General features: G+C 24.0%; 1 protein-coding gene across 1 annotated transcript in view; it reads right to left on the reverse strand.

Annotated features, from left to right (window-relative positions):
* LOC111624554 (serine/threonine-protein kinase OSR1-like) overlaps positions 1 to 16,743 on the reverse strand; it is a 65,343-nt gene extending 48,600 nt beyond the window's left edge. Inside the window, exons 1-4 of the mRNA XM_023367427.1 lie at positions 16,727 to 16,743; positions 16,606 to 16,659; positions 12,496 to 12,743; positions 222 to 334 (exon numbers count right to left, since the gene is read on the reverse strand). Coding sequence (XP_023223195.1) covers positions 222 to 334; positions 12,496 to 12,743; positions 16,606 to 16,659; positions 16,727 to 16,743 — 432 coding nt within the window. The remainder of the gene's footprint in view (positions 1 to 221; positions 335 to 12,495; positions 12,744 to 16,605; positions 16,660 to 16,726) is intronic.
* Between the last annotated feature and the right edge of the window lie 6,560 nt (positions 16,744 to 23,303).

The following is a 23,303-nucleotide window of genomic DNA, read 5'->3' on the forward strand; positions in this document are numbered from 1 at the left end:
CATTAGATATTGTAAAAATAATTATAAAAACGATATATAAGTTACAACTTTTATAACTATTTGCATGGTTTTTAGTTCCTAGATGTCCTAGCCTTAATGATGACTAAACATTCATTGTAAGAGAGAAATTCATCCTCTGTGCTACTGCACAGAGGATGAATTTCTTCCATCTGTATTATTGCCAAAAACATTTAAAAGGCAAAAACTGTTTTTCATCTTACCAGTAGTTCATCCATACTTGTATTCCATTTTTCCAGATTGATTCTTTTTATAGCACATTTCTCTCTCCGAGGTTTACAATAAGCAGTATGAACAATAGCTGTTGCACCAACACCTTAATAGAAACAACATTGAGTCAATTATGTAGGCTATTTATAAAATATTTTTTCTCTTAAATTATACATTAAATTATGAAACTTAATAAAATTTTTTTGCTGAAGCATAATGGTTCTAAGAATATAATATAAAACATTCAGTTTAGAAATAATTTTAAAAGATACTTGTTTAATGATAAAATTCAATTCTTTATTCAATAATTAAAAACAAAAAATGGTCTTCTAAATTAATGATGATTTTATTCATTTGCTTTTTTAAAAATTCATTATATCCACTTAAAACACTATTAGAATATTTGAATAATTCAACAAATTAATATTTTAAATTATGTAATTAAGATTTTATGAAAATAGATTCTCTTTTATTTCTAATTATTTATATTATTTTAAAAATAACTTTTAAAGTGAACATCAATCTTTTTTTATTACAATAAAAAGAAACTGCTAACTTATAAAAGTAGATATAACAAAATACTGTATAAGTTATATAAATTACAAGAACAAATGAGAACGAGACAAAAATATCTTTAGCTCTCATCTATACCTGTCAAACAACTAAACTTCCTCAAAAAGAAATTATATATTAAAATGCTGATGTTTTATTTCAAAGTAAGGAAAATATACAACATAAATAAAAAAAAATATTAACGGACATACAGAGCTCACGTATTACATATTTTGGTAACGTTGGCATGACAACTAGACCAACCTTGAAAAATGAAAAGTTTTGCATTGAGCAGAAAATCTTTCATTTGCATGAAATCATGCAGATGATGGTCTATCATTTTCCTATTTATATACCATATACATCATGACCACATCAGCCATTATCAATCTTAGAAAACACACTATTTGAATAAAAAGTTAGTCAAAACTGACTTGCTGTAGGTAATGAAACCAGTTATAGAAAAATTATTTTACAGGTAACTTTAAATCAGAAAAGTGAGATCAGATATATGAGAAAATCATATCACAAAAAATTTGCCCCCAAAATCAACTGGATTAATTCAATTTATCAACCCAGATTAATTAATTCCAAGTTGATAAATTATGTTTACATAATAGGTATTATCAGTCCCATATAACTGCTAGAGATTAGTAAGAATTCATTCAATAATTATTGAAGGTGACTAGGTTACCAAGTCAATCAATAAAAACTGTAAAAGCAAAACATGCCATAAAATATAATTTTTTTTCCTTTTTAATCACATCACTCTGTGCTTTTCAATATTTTTCACTTACAAAATGTATCATTAATAGTAAGAATAATTTTTCATTTCTATAGAGATATATATATTCTGTCTACTTAGACCTTGTTTATTAATAGGACTTATTATACTGGTGTACCTTCTGATTAGCAAACAGAGGAGATCTTTGTTTTGGCTTTTGACTAAGATTTCCTCTCTTTGTTAATCAGAAACTACACCAGTATAATAAGTTCTATTAATAAACAAGATACAATTAGACAGTATATATATATACATGTGTGTGTGTGTATATATATATATATATATATAATTGAAAAACAAAAATGAGATAGAGGTAAAAAAAAATTAAGAATAATTTGCTTTTATTTATTTAATTGAATTAAAAGAAATAAATACTACTACAACTTTTAGTTTTAAAAAAAACTTATTTTTAACAACCTTTAAACAAACATACCCTAAATCATAAGAGACAAAATATATTTGTTTCAGTCAACATAACTGTCCATCCTCAAAAGGTTTTGTACTAATTGAGTAAAACAACCAAACAACATTTTCTAAAAATACAGATTTATATTCTTTATATATATAAAACTACTCTACCAAAAATATAAAATAACAGATTTTCAAATTTTAAACTGTTAAACAAAATTCTCAATTCTTTCAATTATTTTATTACTAAAATTAAATTTGTTAACTTTAAATTTAAACTAGAAGTTTTTAAAATCTATTTTGGCAATTAGCCTCTAAACTGATTAACACTTTTTATCACTTCAATTATTTAATACAATTCCTTATTTATTCTCACATTCTTCAATTATTACTTTTTAAGACTCTTCTTTTTACAATAAAATTTATCTGTTTTCTATTGTTTACTAGTCACTTTGTACCAATGCACGCATCTAATAGAACAACAAATAATGATAAAAAGATAACTCTAATCATAGAAAGACCTTTCAAAATAGAACAAGTTGCTATTCATTCTCCTGTGAAAGATCATTTTATTCTCTATTCTACCTAGTTCTTCCATTGTTTAAATCTGGATTTAAGTTACTTTTCAAATTTAAAAGTGGCTAATATTTTTTCTTAGAATAAATAAAGAATTATTTATAAGTATCTGCATATTTCTCCTTATATTATAGTTTTCATTTTCTCTCATATGACTTTTGTACTTATGTTAACTGTGACTCAGTTTCTCTTTCCTTTCTTAATTTCTTTAAGTCCTTTGAGTTCTGTTCAAACATTCTTAAGATACTAATTATAAATTAATTCATCAACATTAAGTTACTTGTCATACTACACTGTTTTACACTAAACTTGACACAAATAATATTTAAATTAAAATATTTTTCTTTGCTTTGTATTGTGAAACAAAGTGATTCATAATTGTACAATATTTCTTTGTTGAGATGACATGAAATTGCAAGCAGTTTAATTTGACAGAAAAATCTGACAGAAGAACATTATAATTCCTATAGTACCACTTGGTTCATGTTCTTTCTTGCCAATTATTTATTAGTTATCCAATTATCATATCAATCACCCTTCAAAAACTGATTTATTAGTTTATATCAAGGAAAAACAATCTCGACATTTATATAGAAATCTTATTATTATTAAAAAATAGAATAAAAATGTGTGAATGCTCAAAATACATACATTAAAACAAATTTAAACAGAACTTATTTGCTCCTCATCTTTGGACTTTTATCATTTATCCTATTTTTGTAGATAATTTTGTATACAATTTAATGGCTAACAGTTATTAAATAATAATACATACTTATAAAAATAATGTTATCAACATGATATAATCAGATTGATAAGATTATTTGATATTATATTTAGAATATAATAAGAATCAAAAGCTCAAAACCAAGAATCCTTACTGATTTCCTATTAAAAAAAAATTATTACTTTATTAGTTTTCTAAATCCCAAAAAATAATACATTAATTTTTCATTTAATATATAAAATAATTTTCAAAAAATTTTATTCTTATTAATAAAATTTACAAATTTATCAAGAAATTTTAAACTGATAATTAGGACATTAAATACTTTTACAAGAATTATAGATTCATTATTTATATCTTAAATAAGTGTAGAAATTTAAGATAAAAATAGAACATCTCAATTAACTATTTAATATTAAAATCATTTGGATTAAAATAAAATAAAATTGCACTTGTTTGTTATATTTACAAATTAATTAAATTTGTAATAAATTTGACCTTAGAAAAATGAAAATTTTCAATTTTTAATAATTATTTTCCTAACAATAATTTATCAAACTGAAAATTACAAACTAATTTTAATATATAAATAGTATGTTAATTATTATATTCAAAAATAATTAAACTTTTTCAAACTAAAATGTGTCTTGAAAATATAAACAACATTCTAAAAAAAATTTTTTTTAGATAATTGATCAGGACAGCCTCAATTATATACCCTGTGTGAATACAATTATAAATCCATCCATAATGGATATATTGTAGTTATAACTGGCCAACACCACTGCTGAATAGGAAAACTAACCTGCAACAAGGTTGGCTGATATAGGTTAGATATGAAGAATGATGCTTCAAAAACTACAATAGTTAATCTAAATTAAGGAAGCCTGAATTGGATTCAAATCAGAATTTCAAACAGATCCCCACAGACACCTTACCATGAAATTATTTGGCTGATAAAAAACATTTTTATATAAAAACTTTATATCAATTTATTTAGCTATCATAAGAATAAATATTGAATGAAAATATTAAAATGAATCAGAGATAATTAAAATCTAAAATAGCAAATACTGAGAATGTATATTGATCTTTAAATATACATTTTAAGCAAACAATTAAGTAAAATTGACAATATATATATTCAAACACACACACACACACATCACATTTATATAAAACATTAATAAGGAAACATAGATCAAAGATAATTAAAATTTAATAAGAAAAAGCTAATTTCTGAAAATGCAGTCAATCAATATTTCATTTTAAGCATCTAATTTATCTAAAACTAGTAAATAGACCTGTAACATATAAAATATTTTACAAATTGATATAAATAGAACACACAATTAATAATTCATGTAAATTTTTGTTATACAGTACTCAATTTATATCAACATGATTAGGTGATACATTTTATTTATTTCAGACATAAATTTGTACATTAAATTACAACATATATATTGGATATTTTATTCTATTTAATATTCACTTTTTTTTTGTTTGAATCAATAAATACTAAAAATATTTTATAAGCTGATTTATATTTTTTTAGTAAATATCTATGGAAATGCTAACAGCTATTTAAAAACATATTTGCAAGTTGAATTTTATTTTAGAAATTTGACACGTTTACATTTGGTTCATTACAAATTAGATGCTTATCTTTATTTTTAAAAAAATGAATCAAATAATATAGAAGAACTGTAGAAATCTCTTCAATTATTGTAGTTATTAGAGTTATAGATGTATAGAATTTGGGACATCTAGCATAAAAAAAACATAAAAAAATTAAATTATTTTGACAAAAATATGGGAAAATTCAGTTCAACATTAGTCAAGAAATACATCATGTAGACTTCTAAATAATACGTTTTAGATAATTTTTAAAAACCTACTAAACTGAATTATTCTGAGTTAGAAATCAAACTGAAACAGTATGTTTTATAAATACTGTTACAAGTCAAAACAAAAATAAAAATCTACTTTTGAGACCAGAGCCAACTGATATAAAATTCTATTCAGCTGTAATAAAAAAACATTCCATATTGATCAAGTGAGAAACAGAATAAATCTTGTGTTAAGAAGTTACATCCAAATGTAATGAGAACATATTTAACAGACATAAATATTCATTTACTCAAAAACAACAAAAAGAAATTTGACAACTTCATTCCCTTTCTGTTTTTAATATCTTTCATTAAAATAATAATCTTTTGCTAACAGTAATATGGTTTTTATTTTCTTTCCTTTCTTTTCTTACTGTCAAATAAATGAATATATATTTTTACTAAGAAAATCTTACTAAATGATAAATGAATACTCTCCATTATAACAGAAATAAATGTCACAATATACTTTTATGGAGATAAGCTGTGTATTATTTTATTGCTATTTTTTTTATTTCATACAAGTACCTATAAAATATTCCGTATATAAAATCAATTTTTACACCTTTCAATACTAAAACAATCTATTTGCTTTCTTAAATAAAACAAATACTTTCTAATATTAGTACAAAAAGTAATTTAGATCAGATAATTCTATTGAATTTGATTCTTTTTTAACAAAAATTGATTTTAAGGTTTTCTATCTCAATTTCACTTTGCTAATTGATTTTGTTACCTTAAATGTTGAATATACAGTAGTCTGCTTATTGTAATACCAAATAATGTCAGAATTAGCAGAAGTTAAAACATAAGAGTTATAAAAACTTCACTTATTGTAATTAGATTTTGGTTACTGTTATCATTATCTTTCGATAAATAAAGCTTTTTTTATACATTCTTTTAGTGCTAACAGCCTCAATATGTGGATGACAACACAAATTCCTTGTTAAGTTGTTGTTATTGATCTTAACCATTGCTTTAAATTAATCAATTTAATCATTATTTGCTCACAATACAATAGTTTAAATTACTGGTATTACACTAGCTATTGTTAAAGTTGGTAGGAGATAAACAATATCGGTTGAATTAGCTATTAATTAATAAGTCATCATGTTAATCATTTTAAAATTGTTTTAACACGTCTGATATAATTTTATAGTCATTGAAACAAGAATTTCTTCTAACTGTAATCATATTTTCTTTTTTTTCATAAACTTATCAGCTAGTTATCATCAGTTTAGATGAGTCCAAAGTGATTACAATAAGCAGTCTACTATAGTTTAAATGTTATTAAATAAAAATACTACACTAACTTTAATCTATATTTTTAAATTTAATTATGTCCCTAAATGTCAGTCAATAAAATCTATTCAAGAGACATCAGATTTGAGTTATAGAAATCAATAACAATTCAAACAGTTATTAAAATAATTTGTTTTTTCCTAAAAGTTCTTTTTTAAAAATAAAAATTGCAATTCTGCTAATAATTAAAATCTGCTAAGTCTTTATGAATGGAATAAATTTTTTTAGTTAAGTATTTTTGTATAGTATTTTTCTTATCTCTAAAAATGAAAATTAGATTTAAAAATTAGACAATTAATTTTGGAGGAAGCTTAACAAAACTTTAATAGTTAGAGAGTCATTTTATGTGTATAATTCATAAGAAACCTTTATTGATACTACAAATAAAATATAACACTTTCCCAACTATTTTTGGACCAATAAAGTCAATCTTTAGGGAGTGTTCACAACTGAAAGGCAATTCTTAGAATATAAACTTAGTTTTGGAACACATTACAGAATTTTAAATGTTAACCATCTTAAATGGCTAAAATATTTTTAAAATATTCTTTTAATTATTTAATTAATTAAAATAATAAATTTTTAATTAATGTCAATTTTTTAAACTTTTCATTAAAAAATTTGACATTTTCTTTATCAGAACAGGATAATAATTAACCTTTAAATTAGTTTTAAAAATTCATATTTGTTTTCAGAAATTTAAACAAAATCATTATTGATTAAATGAAACTAACTTTAAAATTATCATCATTATTATTATTATTATTATATTTTTTATTAATAACTAATAAATGTTTATTGATAATACTGTTTGTCAATAGGATAAATATAAAACTAATTTAATCGCTTTTATTGTAATTTACAATATAATTATAAAAAAATAAAGTGCACTTCATTAAATGAATACATTAAGGAATAATTTAAAACTATTGAATATTAAATTTAATAAATACATTTCCTTTGTGTTTCAGAAGGTGTCTACTTATTCATATTAATTTAATCTAATCCAGAAAAGAATTCAGCACTAATTCTTTCAAATTCAGTGACTCATGCTTAATGGTTGGCTTCAAATTTTCACATATTTTTAATCAAAATTTCAAAGCAATGTCTTTTTAAGTCAAATTTCTGTTATCAAAAATTTATTAAATAATGTTTGCTAATTTATAAGCATTTTATTTACAGAATTGAAATTTAACATACAATTTTCAGAGTTTATTTGCATTTAAAATCTAGTCATTTACTAAAATCTCAAAATTTATTTTTTGATTTATAAGTTTTATACTACAAAAAAATGCCACACTTAAAAATTTATTTAAATTTAAAATGAAAAAACTATAAATATCCAAAACATTATGTTATAATTTGATTTTATATATTTTATATAATTTAATGTATACAAATATGGAATATATTAAATATTTAAATATAAAATATAAATTTTGTATTTTATATACAAAGTATACATTTACATCAAATTTTATTTTTAATTTTTCATCCATATTTTTAGTATAAAATATAAAAATTATAAAAGATTCATGCAAAAATTTTAATTAAAAAAATGTTTTCTTCTTAAATTATTTTTAAGACAATTGCAAATATCTTTGCAATTTCACAGAAATATATTTTAATTTAATATTTCACTTGAAAATTGTGACTTTTTAATAAAAATTTATTTATTTTTTATTTTTATTGTTAGCAATGTGAACTAGAAAATATTGTATGAAAAAGTTATTATTCAAAGTGGGAAGTAAAAATAAGAAACAAAAAAATACATTTTTATATAAATGGAATTAAAAATTGAAAATGAAGTCAAAAAAATTGTAAAGGTAAATAAAATACAGTATGTTACAACAGAAATTTTAAAACAAAAATAGAAGAATAAACTACAGAAAAAAGTTTGCAAGATGCAAAATGCATACCTATGAATTAACAAAACTTCAAATTTTAAGTAAGTGATAAATATACTGTATGTTGACTTATTACAAATTAAATTATGTATAGTCTTAAATTTATGAGAAAAATTTTATAATTTTATTGTTTTTAATAACTAAAATAATTTTCAATATAAGCATATATAACTTTGCCAAAATTCACTAAATTAACTAGATTAATTAATTCAATAAATTTTAGCATTATAAATAAATTTTATTTACATATTCCATGCTTATGTTATCAAAGTAAAACAGATTTCTACAGTTTGATTTCCTTGTAAAAATATTAAATAAATACATAATTAATTTATATTTACCTATTAATAGTTGATGTAATAGGTGCAGGTTGATTTAATTTCAACCATATTGATTTAATAGTAAAAGCTTGCAGAAATAAATTGAATTGTATTAACTACAAAATTTAATTATTGAATTACAAGAATTATAAGAAAACATCAAGCAATTATATTATCAAACTTGCACCAACTTGGAACTGTTTTATAGATGAAATATTGATCTCAATTAATAATTGAAAAAGAATTATCAATGGCAATATCATTAATGATACCACATTTTAGTAACATAATTCTGAGAAACTATCACATTACTATTTTCATCATTATTATGAATTGAATTAATTAATTTTTAATTGTATAAAATATTTCTGTAATTCAAATATTTATTGAAATTATTTAATAAAAAGGAAGATGTGAGAACTTTTTCAAATGAGGAAAGCACCAGAAAAAATATCAAAAATCACTATAATGTTAATCACTTCTTGACATAAAATTAATGAATAAATTTTAATTAGTTAATATTTAATTAAATTTTCAAAAACAAAATTTAAAATAATATTTATCTTAGGAAAGTACAAAGTTAAATAATAATTCACTTGTATAGAATCATTTAATGCATTCCGAACACTGATTGAGATTGCTGTTAAGAACAGTATTAATATTCAATGTTGGAACTTGTAGTAAATGTGTCATTGTTTGGTTGTTTTAGTGTAATTTGTAATTTATTACTGTAATTTATCAACCAACAGAAAATAACCTAGAGACAATACAAAACAGCATCAAAGTTCTCTGCATCAATTAGATTACTGAAGTCTTCTTATTATTAAGCATTCAAGAGTCAGAAAGTTTAATTAGATGCTTCAACATATTTGAACAGTATGTTTATCTTTGTCAATTAACAAACTAAATATATGCATTATATTTTAAAATGAAAAATTTTTAAATTATTGTTAAAAAATTAGAAACAAAATGTAAATATTACAATTTTTAGAAATTTGATTTGATGATTTAGTGAATTTGATAACTTCTAAAGAAAAATATAAAAGTTATGTAAAATTAATTTAAATTTTTAAATGACTGAAATCAAAGCTATTCCTAAATTTAAATGTTTATTTTAAATCTCTAATAGAAATTATGAGGTAGACAAACATTGCTCTTAATAATGTTTATTTATTTATATTGTAATAATTAAATTCATTTAAGAAATTTATTTTAAACTATAAAATTCTGACTTTATTTTAAAAGATCAAACATTAAATCTAAAATCATAATATGTATTTAAATGAAAAATATTGATGATCAATAATTATTTTTAGTCTGTTTCCTTAGAATATTGAATATTTATTTTTTTGTTGCTGCATGGAAACCAGATAATTTTCTGTTATCTATTATAATGCAAAATTTCAACTTTTTTTTCTGTAATAATTAATAATGTATATTAGTGATAATTTGGCTTCTAACTTACAGTAATACAACTATTTTCCAATGTCTAATGATATATACCATAATAGAAAGTGATGATTAATGATTAAAACAACAATGATTATGAAAGTTGCTTCTAGCCCTTGATATAATTATATTAATTAAATTATCAACAACTGTGAGGCAGATAATAGTGAGGGCTTATCAGACCAATGATGGGCACAAATGCTCAGGGATCAAAGTGAAAACAATTTAATAAACACAAAAAATTACTATATAAGTATGGAAACAAAAACCCAAAATGCATTTTGGATATTTTCCCTATAGAAAATAGTCCCTGAGTGTTTGTGCCCATCATTGGTCTGATAAGCCCTCACTATTATTGATAATTTAATTAATATAACAGATAAATATGTTTTGTTTTAAATTAAAATAGGTATTTTTCATTGAGAATCCATAGGACACAACTAAATCTAATTTTTATAACTTTGAATTTATAATATTTTTAAATATTTTAGATTTTAATATTTAATTGTATTCTCTGACAAGCATTTAACATATCAATCTATCATTTTAAATTGTTTATTTACTACCGGTATGAATGAGTATTAAATTAATGTATAAAGTGTAGTATTAACAAATACAGAATGACAATAAAAATAGTTTATGAATTAGATTTTTGTAAATCACAAATTCTTAAACAAAAATATTTTTCACAATTTATTCTCCTGAATTTTTAACATAAGGATGTTTTCAGTTTCTGGAAATTTATTTTATGCATAAACATATTTCTTAACTTATGTAAATAAGTTGCACATCTATTTCATTGTATTATCAACTTAATTTTTTTCTTATTACTGTTTTATAAATAAATAAAGGTTGGCATAACAATAGAAGAGTGAATTTGAGTCTAATTTATAAAATGTGGCAAAAATGTCATTGAAATATAGAACCAACTTTAATAAATATGAATCATAAAACTTACATATACTATTCATAAAATATACAAAAAAGATTATAAATTTATATATAAAATTAAATATTTACAAATTCTATATTATAAAAATATTCTACAATTAAAAAAATGTAATAATTAAATTATTTTATACTAATTAAACTCAATTTATTAACTGTTTTGACATTTCCATTTATAATTGTTATTTATCATTCTTTTTTAAAATATTACATTGCAACATTAAAAAAATTAAATCCTTTTAAAAGGCCATTAAAATTAAACATTTTGTGTTACAAAGATAAGCAATTCAAATCTGATATCTGACTGTAGAATTTACCAAGTCTGAGAATGCCAAAAATAATCAATGAAACTCCTAAACAAATGTTCTGTTTCAAACAGCTTTTGGTTATCAAGGGTTGAGAATTTTATAAAACTTTACTATCTTGATAAACTAAATTTTTTCAGCCTGCATTAAATTATTAAAAAGTCTCATTCTAAGTTTTATAAAAAGATGAACTGCACAAATTCATTTTTAAATAATACCAGCATATACCAGTATATGCTGGTATCATTTATCATTTATCATAATTATGCACCGTTATAAAATAGAGAAAGCAAATTCAAGGTAATTTTTGAACAAAGTTTATCATAACAACAAAGAAATCTACTAAAGTAAAGAAATAACTTATCGAAAGGAGCGTCACCAACTAAAAATATATGTATATACTCCACCCTTCAGCTATTTTTCAAAAGATATAATTCTAGAAAGGAATACACCTATCTTACCAATACAGAAAGGTGAAGCTAAAGTTAAAATATAAATATTTTTTAAAGATAATATTTAAATTTAATTAATACTTTTTTATATTTTGGTTATTAATTCTGCAGTATACCAATTTTGACATGTGTTTTTATATATGTTACTTAAATCATACTTAAATTGTGACATGTGACAATCAGAAGCTAGACTTTTTGAAGTGTTACCTTTCAGACTGAGTAAAGCAAGAACTCGGCTTGAAAGGTGTTGCCGAAACATCAATTTTGTTACTTTCACATATGATATTTATGTCAGTTGTGTTATAAGTGAGAAGTTTATAATGTTTTGGTTGAAATTGAATATAAAATAATCTAGATTCATTCAAATATGTATGAAACAAGTTTTGTAATGAAGCTTGCCTATGGCACAGATTCTAGTTAGACCAGTTCACGTGTACAATGACCCGTTAAATTTATAATTATCATATTCAGATGAGAAAAACTGAACTATTTCCATTAATTTCGAATCCAGACAGCCAATGATTTGTGTATAACGTGCTTCCACACCGGCAACCGGTTGAATAAGCACAAAATATCTAAACATTCGACAATTTATATTAATAAAACGATTCCCGACACGTTTAAAAATTGTTTTAAATAACTTACCGATAACTTCTCCTAATTCGTAATCATCTTTATCATTAGGCCATCCTCCCGTCGTTGCTAAGGTACCAACAATTTCGGCCATCTTGGTTGCTATGCTGTCGCTCATACTCCTCCTAGCGGTCATTTTCTCCCGAACGGCAGCGGTGCTCTCCTGTAAAACATGTGCCGTCGCGCTGATACGTCTGTATACACCGGGCGATCCCTGAGTCGGTAAACTTGACTTAACGGAACCACGATAAGGAGCTTTACTAAAAATAAAACAAAATAATAGTCATCGTATCATATCTATAATCTTTTTTATTTGTTAAATATAACGCTACAATCTTATTTCCCAGATGTTTGGAGGCCCGGGATGGGTTATCCTTTCCTCATTATCTCTATACAATGTACAAAAATTCTCTCGTAGAGCCTCAAATAACCCACAACTGACATTGATATATTCAGTTTTACAAGCGAGTTAATTCGAATTTATAAATAGAAGTGTTATATACATATATAAACTTATACTTTTAATCCAATTTAAAACGCTTTTCAACGATGATTTATGATACAGTTTAACGCAATTATACAGACTTACTAAACGAGTTAAATATTTATTTAATTTAGAATATACTGTATAAATAGTAAATTTCACAATAAATAACTTTATTAATGTAATATTTATGTAAGGAACATTACGAAATTTTAAAATCCGAGCTGTAGATAAGAGCTAATTAGCGGCAGAGGAATATCATTTTTTTAAATCTTAATTTTATGCAATTTTATCACGTATAACTGTTATTTAAGGCTTTAACATTGTATAAACTATAGAATAATTTTATGAAAATTATAATTTCGTTTTTCTCTAGAAGTTTTTAAAGGTGTTTTCGCATTTGTTCTATAATTACGCCCGCAATTGAGACTAATTATATATTAGCAAAGTACCTAATTAAGTAACACGAGTTTTAACTGAATAATTCGTATACACTTACAGTAATGTGTAGGATTTAAATATTATAATCGATGTCACTTGTTGTTCTTTTGTTTATAGGGAATGCAAGTAACGACGAAGCCAATATTATACTATTAATAAAAGGAAATAGGAGTCAAGGACTGTTCATTGACCACTTAGTTGTTGTTATACGGTCCAAACTCAATTACCTAAACTTCATACACTAGCACAATAGTCTATAAAGACTACTTAAAATTAAAATTTAAAAAAAATTAGAAAGAAAAATATTATTTTTACTCAAAGAAATTCTATCCAGGAAAATTATATTCTTGATTTCACCTTGAATTCAAATTGGCCTTTATGTCATATACTCTTAGTTAATATTGTACCGGGTAGTAAATGTATATATACTGTATATGCTTACAGCATAATCAATCGTTTAAAAAATGATTTCATAGAAATATTATCATTCATTTTTTTCAAAAACTAACTATAAAATGCTATTTTTAAAGATTATTCTTTATAGAATTCGATGTTATCAGATGGAATTTTTCAGAACTAGTGCCAAAAATTGGTAACTCTTTGAAGTCTTTTAGTAATTATAATTAAATAGTATATATTACTCGCTTTTTCCAAATATTTTAACTTGTTAATTGCCATTTATTTATATATTAATGCAATTATTTGTCTTCTATTTACGTGTAATTTTCCTTTTTTCTTATCATTAGTAATTACAAAATAAATAATTGTTAAGCATTAATCATAATTAATTGTTTTTTTAAAATTACATACGACTTCTATTTATCATTATATTATTAATTGTTAAAAATTCACCCTTATTTATATGTAACCATTAATTACTGCATTATTATTATAATTTTTTATAATTTTCGTCACCCTTTAACACATACTGTATATTGTTAAGTAATAATTGTACTTTATATAGAAAATAATTTTTTTAAAATAGTACTTCGTCAGTTATAGAAAAAAAAACTCAATTTTTTTTCAACAGCAAAATTTGCAGCCTATAATTTAGAATATTACTTTCTTTTAATAACCATTCATTCATCAATACAACTTTAATATTAGCTGCTGTCAAAAGATAATTTTTTCAAATTATTTAATTAAAATTAAACGCATGTAAAAAAATCTGCATATAAATATATTAAGAATTGCGTAAGAAAATTACAAAAATGCAATATTTAATTGCTTGAAAAGTAATTACAAACAATGATTTAAGCATATTTCTTAATCTTACACGTGCAAAAAATAAACTAATTTTAATAAATAAACAAAAAAAGTAGTTAAATCCCCATAACCTCTCAAGCGCAAAATATTTAAAAACACTCAGAATTTAATGATACTTATTTTACTTTTATCACTTTAATGATATGTGCCATACTTACGAAACTTCGATTATGAAAATCCTTTCGTGAATCAATATTAGCGTGTACTTTTTCCTTACAATTTCAAATAAGGATATCCTTTAAAAATATAACACTACTACTGAAGCTATCCATATGTAACAGATGTGCCATAAACATGTGGACTGTCACAGAAAATGTCAGTTATATGCTAAAAATTCAATAATAAAATATATGTCTTTCTAATAAATTACAAATAGCATTTTTATTTTTTGAAAATTTGCCAAAACTATTAGGAAATTTTTGCTATTGTTTTATTGCCAACACCTATGTGCTATGTGCTATAGATTTGCGAGTTAACTAAACAAGTTGCGGCTTGGGCCTCACATTATTTAGTGAAGGTGAAATGCCTGTTATATGTTGCAGCTTAGAGCCATAACAAGTTTAAGTCCAGCTCTGGATCTAGGTATAGATTGATTTAAAGAGTAATATTTAAATGCTATAATTATGTTTGTTTGTTTTCATATAAAGGTTTTTTTTTCTATATTTCGACACACTTATCAATGTCTCGCTTCGTCAATTATTAACTTGATAATTTTTCCTCCCTCGCAATCATAGATTAAATGAATAGAAAACTTTACCTTAAATGAGTAGAAAAATTCTAAACAAGAGTTTACAACTGTTTTAAAGTTTTAAATTAAAATATTAAAAACAAATCTGCTTAAATTTAAAAAAATAAATTAATTTCTCTAATTTTTTTTAATTAAAAATATACTGAGATAATTTTCTAATAAAAATGTTATCTTAGGAAATTACTCATACAGAAAATTCTTAATTAAAAGTTTGCAATATAAATTTTTTTTTGTTATTCGAATTTTAATCCAATTTTTTTCTGTTTTATTAATTTAATAATTTATTAAATTTAATTCCAATTTGTAAAAATATTTTTCTTGAATTTATATTAATTAATTAAATGTGAATTATTTTAAAGAATCATTTCATTGATTAAACTGTGCTTTATATTATTAAATTCTGTTTAAACTTTATTTATTTTTTAATTTAAATTACTGTAAACTTATTTAATCTATGCTGTATTATATTTTTTTTTAAATTTATTTTATAAGTTTAAATATAGCATATTTTAAATTTTTAAATCAAAATAATTGTTTTAATTTAGAGAAAAAGCTTATTTAAATTTAGTATTTTAAAATTTAGTAGTTAAATGTACTGTACATATACACAGTTGTAATCTAAGAAAATTAACGTTTACATGCATATGTTGAATTACTCATAATTTTAATGAATAAAGCATTTTATGATCATAAATTTTGTAATGTATTACTAATAATTAAACCAGATAAAGATCAGCAAGGCCTCAAAGGCCCAACTGGCTTTCTCTGTCTCATTTAATTATTCCAACAATCTAAAAATTATAACCTCTATTTGGGGCTACAAGAAGACCTCAAAGAGCGTATTTAACAAAGCTCTTTGAGGTCTTCTTGGTTCTATCTGGCCTAATTAAACCTATTAGTATCTCCAAAAGTGTAGTCTACATGGCAAATACAATTTAAAGGTCACAAAATCTTTAAAATTTAGTTTTATATATAAAAATATGATATAAATGATATAAATTATAGTGGTTTTATTTGTTTTATGAATTTTATTAATTTGTTAACTTTATTAATAATTTTAATAAATAAACAAAAAAAGTAGTTAAATCCCCATAACCTCTCAAGCGCAAAATATTTAAAAACACTCAGAATTTAATGATACTTATTTTACTTTTATCACTTTAATGATATGTGCCATACTTACGAAACTTCGATTATGAAAATCCTTTCGTGAATCAATATTAGCGTGTACTTTTTCCTTACAATTTCAAATAAGGATATCCTTTAAAAATATAACACTACTACTGAAGCTATCCATATGTAACAGATGTGCCATAAACATGTGGACTGTCACAGAAAATGTCAGTTATATGCTAAAAATTCAATAATAAAATATATGTCTTTCTAATAAATTACAAATAGCATTTTTATTTTTTGAAAATTTGCCAAAACTATTAGGAAATTTTTGCTATTGTTTTATTGCCAACACCTATGTGCTATGTGCTATAGATTTGCGAGTTAACTAAACAAGTTGCGGCTTGGGCCTCACATTATTTAGTGAAGGTGAAATGCCTGTTATATGTTGCAGCTTAGAGCCATAACAAGTTTAAGTCCAGCTCTGGATCTAGGTATAGATTGATTTAAAGAGTAATATTTAAATGCTATAATTATGTTTGTTTGTTTTCATATAAAGGTTTTTTTTTCTATATTTCGACACACTTATCAATGTCTCGCTTCGTCAATTATTAACTTGATAATTTTTCCTCCCTCGCAATCATAGATTAAATGAATAGAAAACTTTACCTTAAATGAGTAGAAAAATTCTAAACAAGAGTTTACAACTGTTTTAAAGTTTTAAATTAAAATATTAAAAACAAATCTGCTTAAATTTAAAAAAATAAATTAATTTCTCTAATTTTTTTTAATTAAAAATATACTGAGATAATTTTCTAATAAAAATGTTTGCTGTCGCTCATACTCCTCCTAGCGGTCATTTTCTCCCGAACGGCAGCGGTGCTCTCCTGTAAAACATGTGCCGTCGCGCTGATACGTCTGTATACACCGGGCGATCCCTGAGTCGGTAAACTTGACTTAACGGAACCACGATAAGGAGCTTTACTAAAAATAAAACAAAATAATAGTCATCGTATCATATCTATAATCTTTTTTATTTGTTAAATATAACGCTACAATCTTATTTCCCAGATGTTTGGAGGCCCGGGATGGGTTATCCTTTCCTCATTATCTCTATACAATGTACAAAAATTCTCTCGTAGAGCCTCAAATAACCCACAACTGACATTGATATATTCAGTTTTACAAGCGAGTTAATTCGAATTTATAAATAGAAGTGTTATATACATATATAAACTTATACTTTTAATCCAATTTAAAACGCTTTTCAACGATGATTTATGATACAGTTTAACGCAATTATACAGACTTACTAAACGAGTTAAATATTTATTTAATTTAGAATATACTGTATAAATAGTAAATTTCACAATAAATAACTTTATTAATGTAATATTTATGTAAGGAACATTACGAAATTTTAAAATCCGAGCTGTAGATAAGAGCTAATTAGCGGCAGAGGAATATCATTTTTTTAAATCTTAATTTTATGCAATTTTATCACGTATAACTGTTATTTAAGGCTTTAACATTGTATAAACTATAGAATAATTTTATGAAAATTATAATTTCGTTTTTCTCTAGAAGTTTTTAAAGGTGTTTTCGCATTTGTTCTATAATTACGCCCGCAATTGAGACTAATTATATATTAGCAAAGTACCTAATTAAGTAACACGAGTTTTAACTGAATAATTCGTATACACTTACAGTAATGTGTAGGATTTAAATATTATAATCGATGTCACTTGTTGTTCTTTTGTTTATAGGGAATGCAAGTAACGACGAAGCCAATATTATACTATTAATAAAAGGAAATAGGAGTCAAGGACTGTTCATTGACCACTTAGTTGTTGTTATACGGTCCAAACTCAATTACCTAAACTTCATACACTAGCACAATAGTCTATAAAGACTACTTAAAATTAAAATGTAAAAAAAATTAGAAAGAAAAATATTATTTTTACTCAAAGAAATTCTATCCAGGAAAATTATATTCTTGATTTCACCTTGAATTCAAATTGGCCTTTATGTCATATACTCTTAGTTAATATTGTACCGGGTAGTAAATGTATATATACTGTATATGCTTACAGCATAATCAATCGTTTAAAAAATGATTTCATAGAAATATTATCATTCATTTTTTTCAAAAACTAACTATAAAATGCTATTTTTAAAGATTATTCTTTATAGAATTCGATGTTATCAGATGGAATTTTTCAGAACTAGTGCCAAAAATTGGTAACTCTTTGAAGTCTTTTAGTAATTATAATTAAATAGTATATATTACTCGCTTTTTCCAAATATTTTAACTTGTTAATTGCCATTTATTTATATATTAATGCAATTATTTGTCTTCTATTTACGTGTAATTTTCCTTTTTTCTTATCATTAGTAATTACAAAATAAATAATTGTTAAGCATTAATCATAATTAATTGTTTTTTTAAAATTACATACGACTTCTATTTATCATTATATTATTAATTGTTAAAAATTCACCCTTATTTATATGTAACCATTAATTACTGCATTATTATTATAATTTTTTATAATTTTCGTCACCCTTTAACACATACTGTATATTGTTAAGTAATAATTGTACTTTATATAGAAAATAATTTTTTTAAAATAGTACTTCGTCAGTTATAGAAAAAAAAACTCAATTTTTTTTCAACAGCAAAATTTGCAGCCTATAATTTAGAATATTACTTTCTTTTAATAACCATTCATTCATCAATACAACTTTAATATTAGCTGCTGTCAAAAGATAATTTTTTCAAATTATTTAATTAAAATTAAACGCATGTAAAAAAATCTGCATATAAATATATTAAGAATTGCGTAAGAAAATTACAAAAATGCAATATTTAATTGCTTGAAAAGTAATTACAAACAATGATTTAAGCATATTTCTTAATCTTACACGTGCAAAAAATAAACTAATTTTAATAAATAAACAAAAAAAGTAGTTAAATCCCCATAACCTCTCAAGCGCAAAATATTTAAAAACACTCAGAATTTAATGATACTTATTTTACTTTTATCACTTTAATGATATGTGCCATACTTACGAAACTTCGATTATGAAAATCCTTTCGTGAATCAATATTAGCGTGTACTTTTTCCTTACAATTTCAAATAAGGATATCCTTTAAAAATATAACACTACTACTGAAGCTATCCATATGTAACAGATGTGCCATAAACATGTGGACTGTCACAGAAAATGTCAGTTATATGCTAAAAATTCAATAATAAAATATATGTCTTTCTAATAAATTACAAATAGCATTTTTATTTTTTGAAAATTTGCCAAAACTATTAGGAAATTTTTGCTATTGTTTTATTGCCAACACCTATGTGCTATGTGCTATAGATTTGCGAGTTAACTAAACAAGTTGCGGCTTGGGCCTCACATTATTTAGTGAAGGTGAAATGCCTGTTATATGTTGCAGCTTAGAGCCATAACAAGTTTAAGTCCAGCTCTGGATCTAGGTATAGATTGATTTAAAGAGTAATATTTAAATGCTATAATTATGTTTGTTTGTTTTCATATAAAGGTTTTTTTTTCTATATTTCGACACACTTATCAATGTCTCGCTTCGTCAATTATTAACTTGATAATTTTTCCTCCCTCGCAATCATAGATTAAATGAATAGAAAACTTTACCTTAAATGAGTAGAAAAATTCTAAACAAGAGTTTACAACTGTTTTAAAGTTTTAAATTAAAATATTAAAAACAAATCTGCTTAAATTTAAAAAAATAAATTAATTTCTCTAATTTTTTTTAATTAAAAATATACTGAGATAATTTTCTAATAAAAATGTTATCTTAGGAAATTACTCATACAGAAAATTCTTAATTAAAAGTTTGCAATATAATTTTTTTTTTNCCAGTCTTGAATTTCATAATTTTTATAGTGACAATTCGAATATTTTTTATTTTGCATCGGTTATATTCATTAACAAAAACAAAGCTGAAATAAGATTCAGTCTCGAAGATATGGTCAGAATTCTAATAATAAATGATAAATGGTTCCAAATTGAATTATGAATGTCTGTCCTATAAAACAGAAAACTCAACTAAGCTTTTTTTCACGTATCAATTCATAGAATCTTTTGCAAGCAAAGATATTTCATGGTATTTCTTACACTTACGGTATCTTGTGAGGGCCCCTTAAGTGGCCTTCACAAGATACTCATTAAGTCGACAATAACTACTATTGTCGACTTAATGAATAGTTCAACGCGTACCCAAACTCTTCCGAAGCCTCATTTATGTTCAGTATCTTTCAGAATCAGATATAGAAAGAAGCCTTGGTCATTTACCCTTTAAAGCCTTTCAATATATTAAAAAGGCAAAAGGCATTACAGTTTTTAAATAATAAGTTTTGGTTGCAAAATTAAAGGAAATTTTTTTTATTATAAAAAGGAATGGAATGAAATAATTAATTTGTAAAAAATATTTTTCAAGTTCTCGTAAATGTGAGGCCCGGGTTAAATGGCTCTGTAGTCCCTGTGCGAGAAAGTTTGACTTATATCCATGAATAGTTTAGAAGAAGAGGCTTGATCCTGTATACGAATATATTTCATGCTTACGAATGTATAGCAAATTCGGCCAATCCGAAATTGTTATCTTAAGACTCAGAAGACTAAAGGAAATATAAAAATTCAGCATAGATGAAGAATAAAAAACGAATTCCCCATCCAAAATGTCCTTGAAAAATCCGGGTTCGAATCTCTCGTACTCCGGAACTCATAGAAATAAAACAGATCCTCATTTCGCAGCCACCGGGCTTCCATCTTTCTTTACACTGATTAAATTATTTTTTAGTCAGGCTTCACAGAAAGTGATCAAATGTTGCATGGTGGAACAAATCCAATCTATATAGTTCAATCCAATCCAAATATGTATACGTTAAACATTGCATATTGAGTTTGATTAGACGAGGTAAAAATATTGAAAATACATACAGTAACTTATATTTAAATAAAAATAAAATATATCATCTACAGATCTACCCTATTATGTTTCTTGGACAAACTTTAGTGGTTATAGCTTAAATTATGGGAGGATCTAGGCAAGCGTTAACTTGTGAGGCTCCTCTTACATAAGATTATATAAGAGGGCCTTGTATTATATCAAGTATCGCGTAATATATATATATATAAGATTAGGATATATATCAAGCGATACTTGATACAATACAAGGTCCTAAATAATATTGGATTCCGAATAACAAGATCGAGTATCGACAAGTATAGGCCTACGCGACGCTTGTAAAAAACATCTAGATTAAATGCTAAGTAACTACGATGTACAGTAATTTAGTTTTGAAGAATTGAATAAATGAAGAAAAATCTCGAGTTTGAAATTATTTAACTGTTTAAGTTGTTGGTTTCTTCATCAAAGCAGGTTATTTTCCTTTAAATCGCCAATATATACAAATAAACAATCTACACCAAAAATATACAATTTTTAATTCCTTTTCGCAAAATTCTTTAACTTCCTCGATGATATAACAGTTCAAATCTAAAAAGTATAATTAAATTAAAGATAATTCTATACGTCATTGAATTCTATGATAGATAAAGAAGTTAATCTATTTAACAACCGAAGCGAAGTAGCACGCACATTTAATCACCAAGACTTCTTTTTATATTCATGGGTCCTAATTGAAATGAATGATCTAAACTTGAATTGATAAGTTTTTGCCACTTCCTTCGTATCAAATTTCATCGAAACCTGTCTAGCCAGTTCGAAAATATTCATGCACATAAACAGTGAATTGACCGTTACCAATAGGTGTTACCATTCTGTCAATACTGATAGCACCTAGATGTTAACGTTGAAATGTGTTAAAATAATGAAACATTTAAATATTTAATTCAATATTCTTTATTTCCTTAAATGTTTTCAATATCTAATGATTGTAATAACTATATAAATGTATTGCGCAGGAGGACCTCTAATAGGTGAGAGAAGTGCAGGACACTTACTTTCTTCAGACTGTCAGTACGTTAAAACAAACTTTAAAATTATCTTTTTTTTAAATTATAAAATTTCACTAAAAACCCTGTTAGTCTCTCTTTTAAGGCCTTTCTACAATATATATTTAAATGTATGATGTGTGCATGCGTGTAATTATGTAGGTATTGTTACGCACGCATAACATTCATACTATAGTTTACTATTACTATTTATACTATTATAGGCCTATATACTGTATAAGTTTATTATACAAATGTACAGTACATTCTATATAGTATACATTACAGTATATAGAATCTAGATATTGTATATATACAGTATTTAATAACTCGTTATTCCCTTTTTCCCAGACTGTTTCAATTTGTTTATAGTGTTCTACATTTACAAGTAATTCATTTGTTTATTTTTAGAAACAATTTTCTAGAAATACGCCATACATTTCTGAAATAATTAACCTATAACTGTTGGAATGCGTAGATTAAATATTTTTGAATTTTATTCATATTTTTATGGCGTTTGGAATGGAGTGGGGTTTACGTTTATAAGTGAGCTGAAACTCATCTAATTCATTAAGATCTTGTCAATAATAATTGTAATAAAATTAGATAAGTTAAATAATTACAGAATTTTGTCCTGAATACACTTATTTACATATTTTAAAAAAAGAAAAATGACAATTATTTGAAGATATACTGGAGGAATAAGTATATCATCGTTTTATGGATCATAAAATAAAAATCATTAACAATTTTACAACCTTAATACAATTTAAT

The sequence above is a fragment of the Centruroides sculpturatus genome, unplaced genomic scaffold, assembly GCF_000671375.1.
Source record: "Centruroides sculpturatus isolate CEXI.00-Female unplaced genomic scaffold, Cexi_2.0 scaffold15, whole genome shotgun sequence".
In the NCBI taxonomy this organism is placed as follows: domain Eukaryota; kingdom Metazoa; phylum Arthropoda; class Arachnida; order Scorpiones; family Buthidae; genus Centruroides; species Centruroides sculpturatus.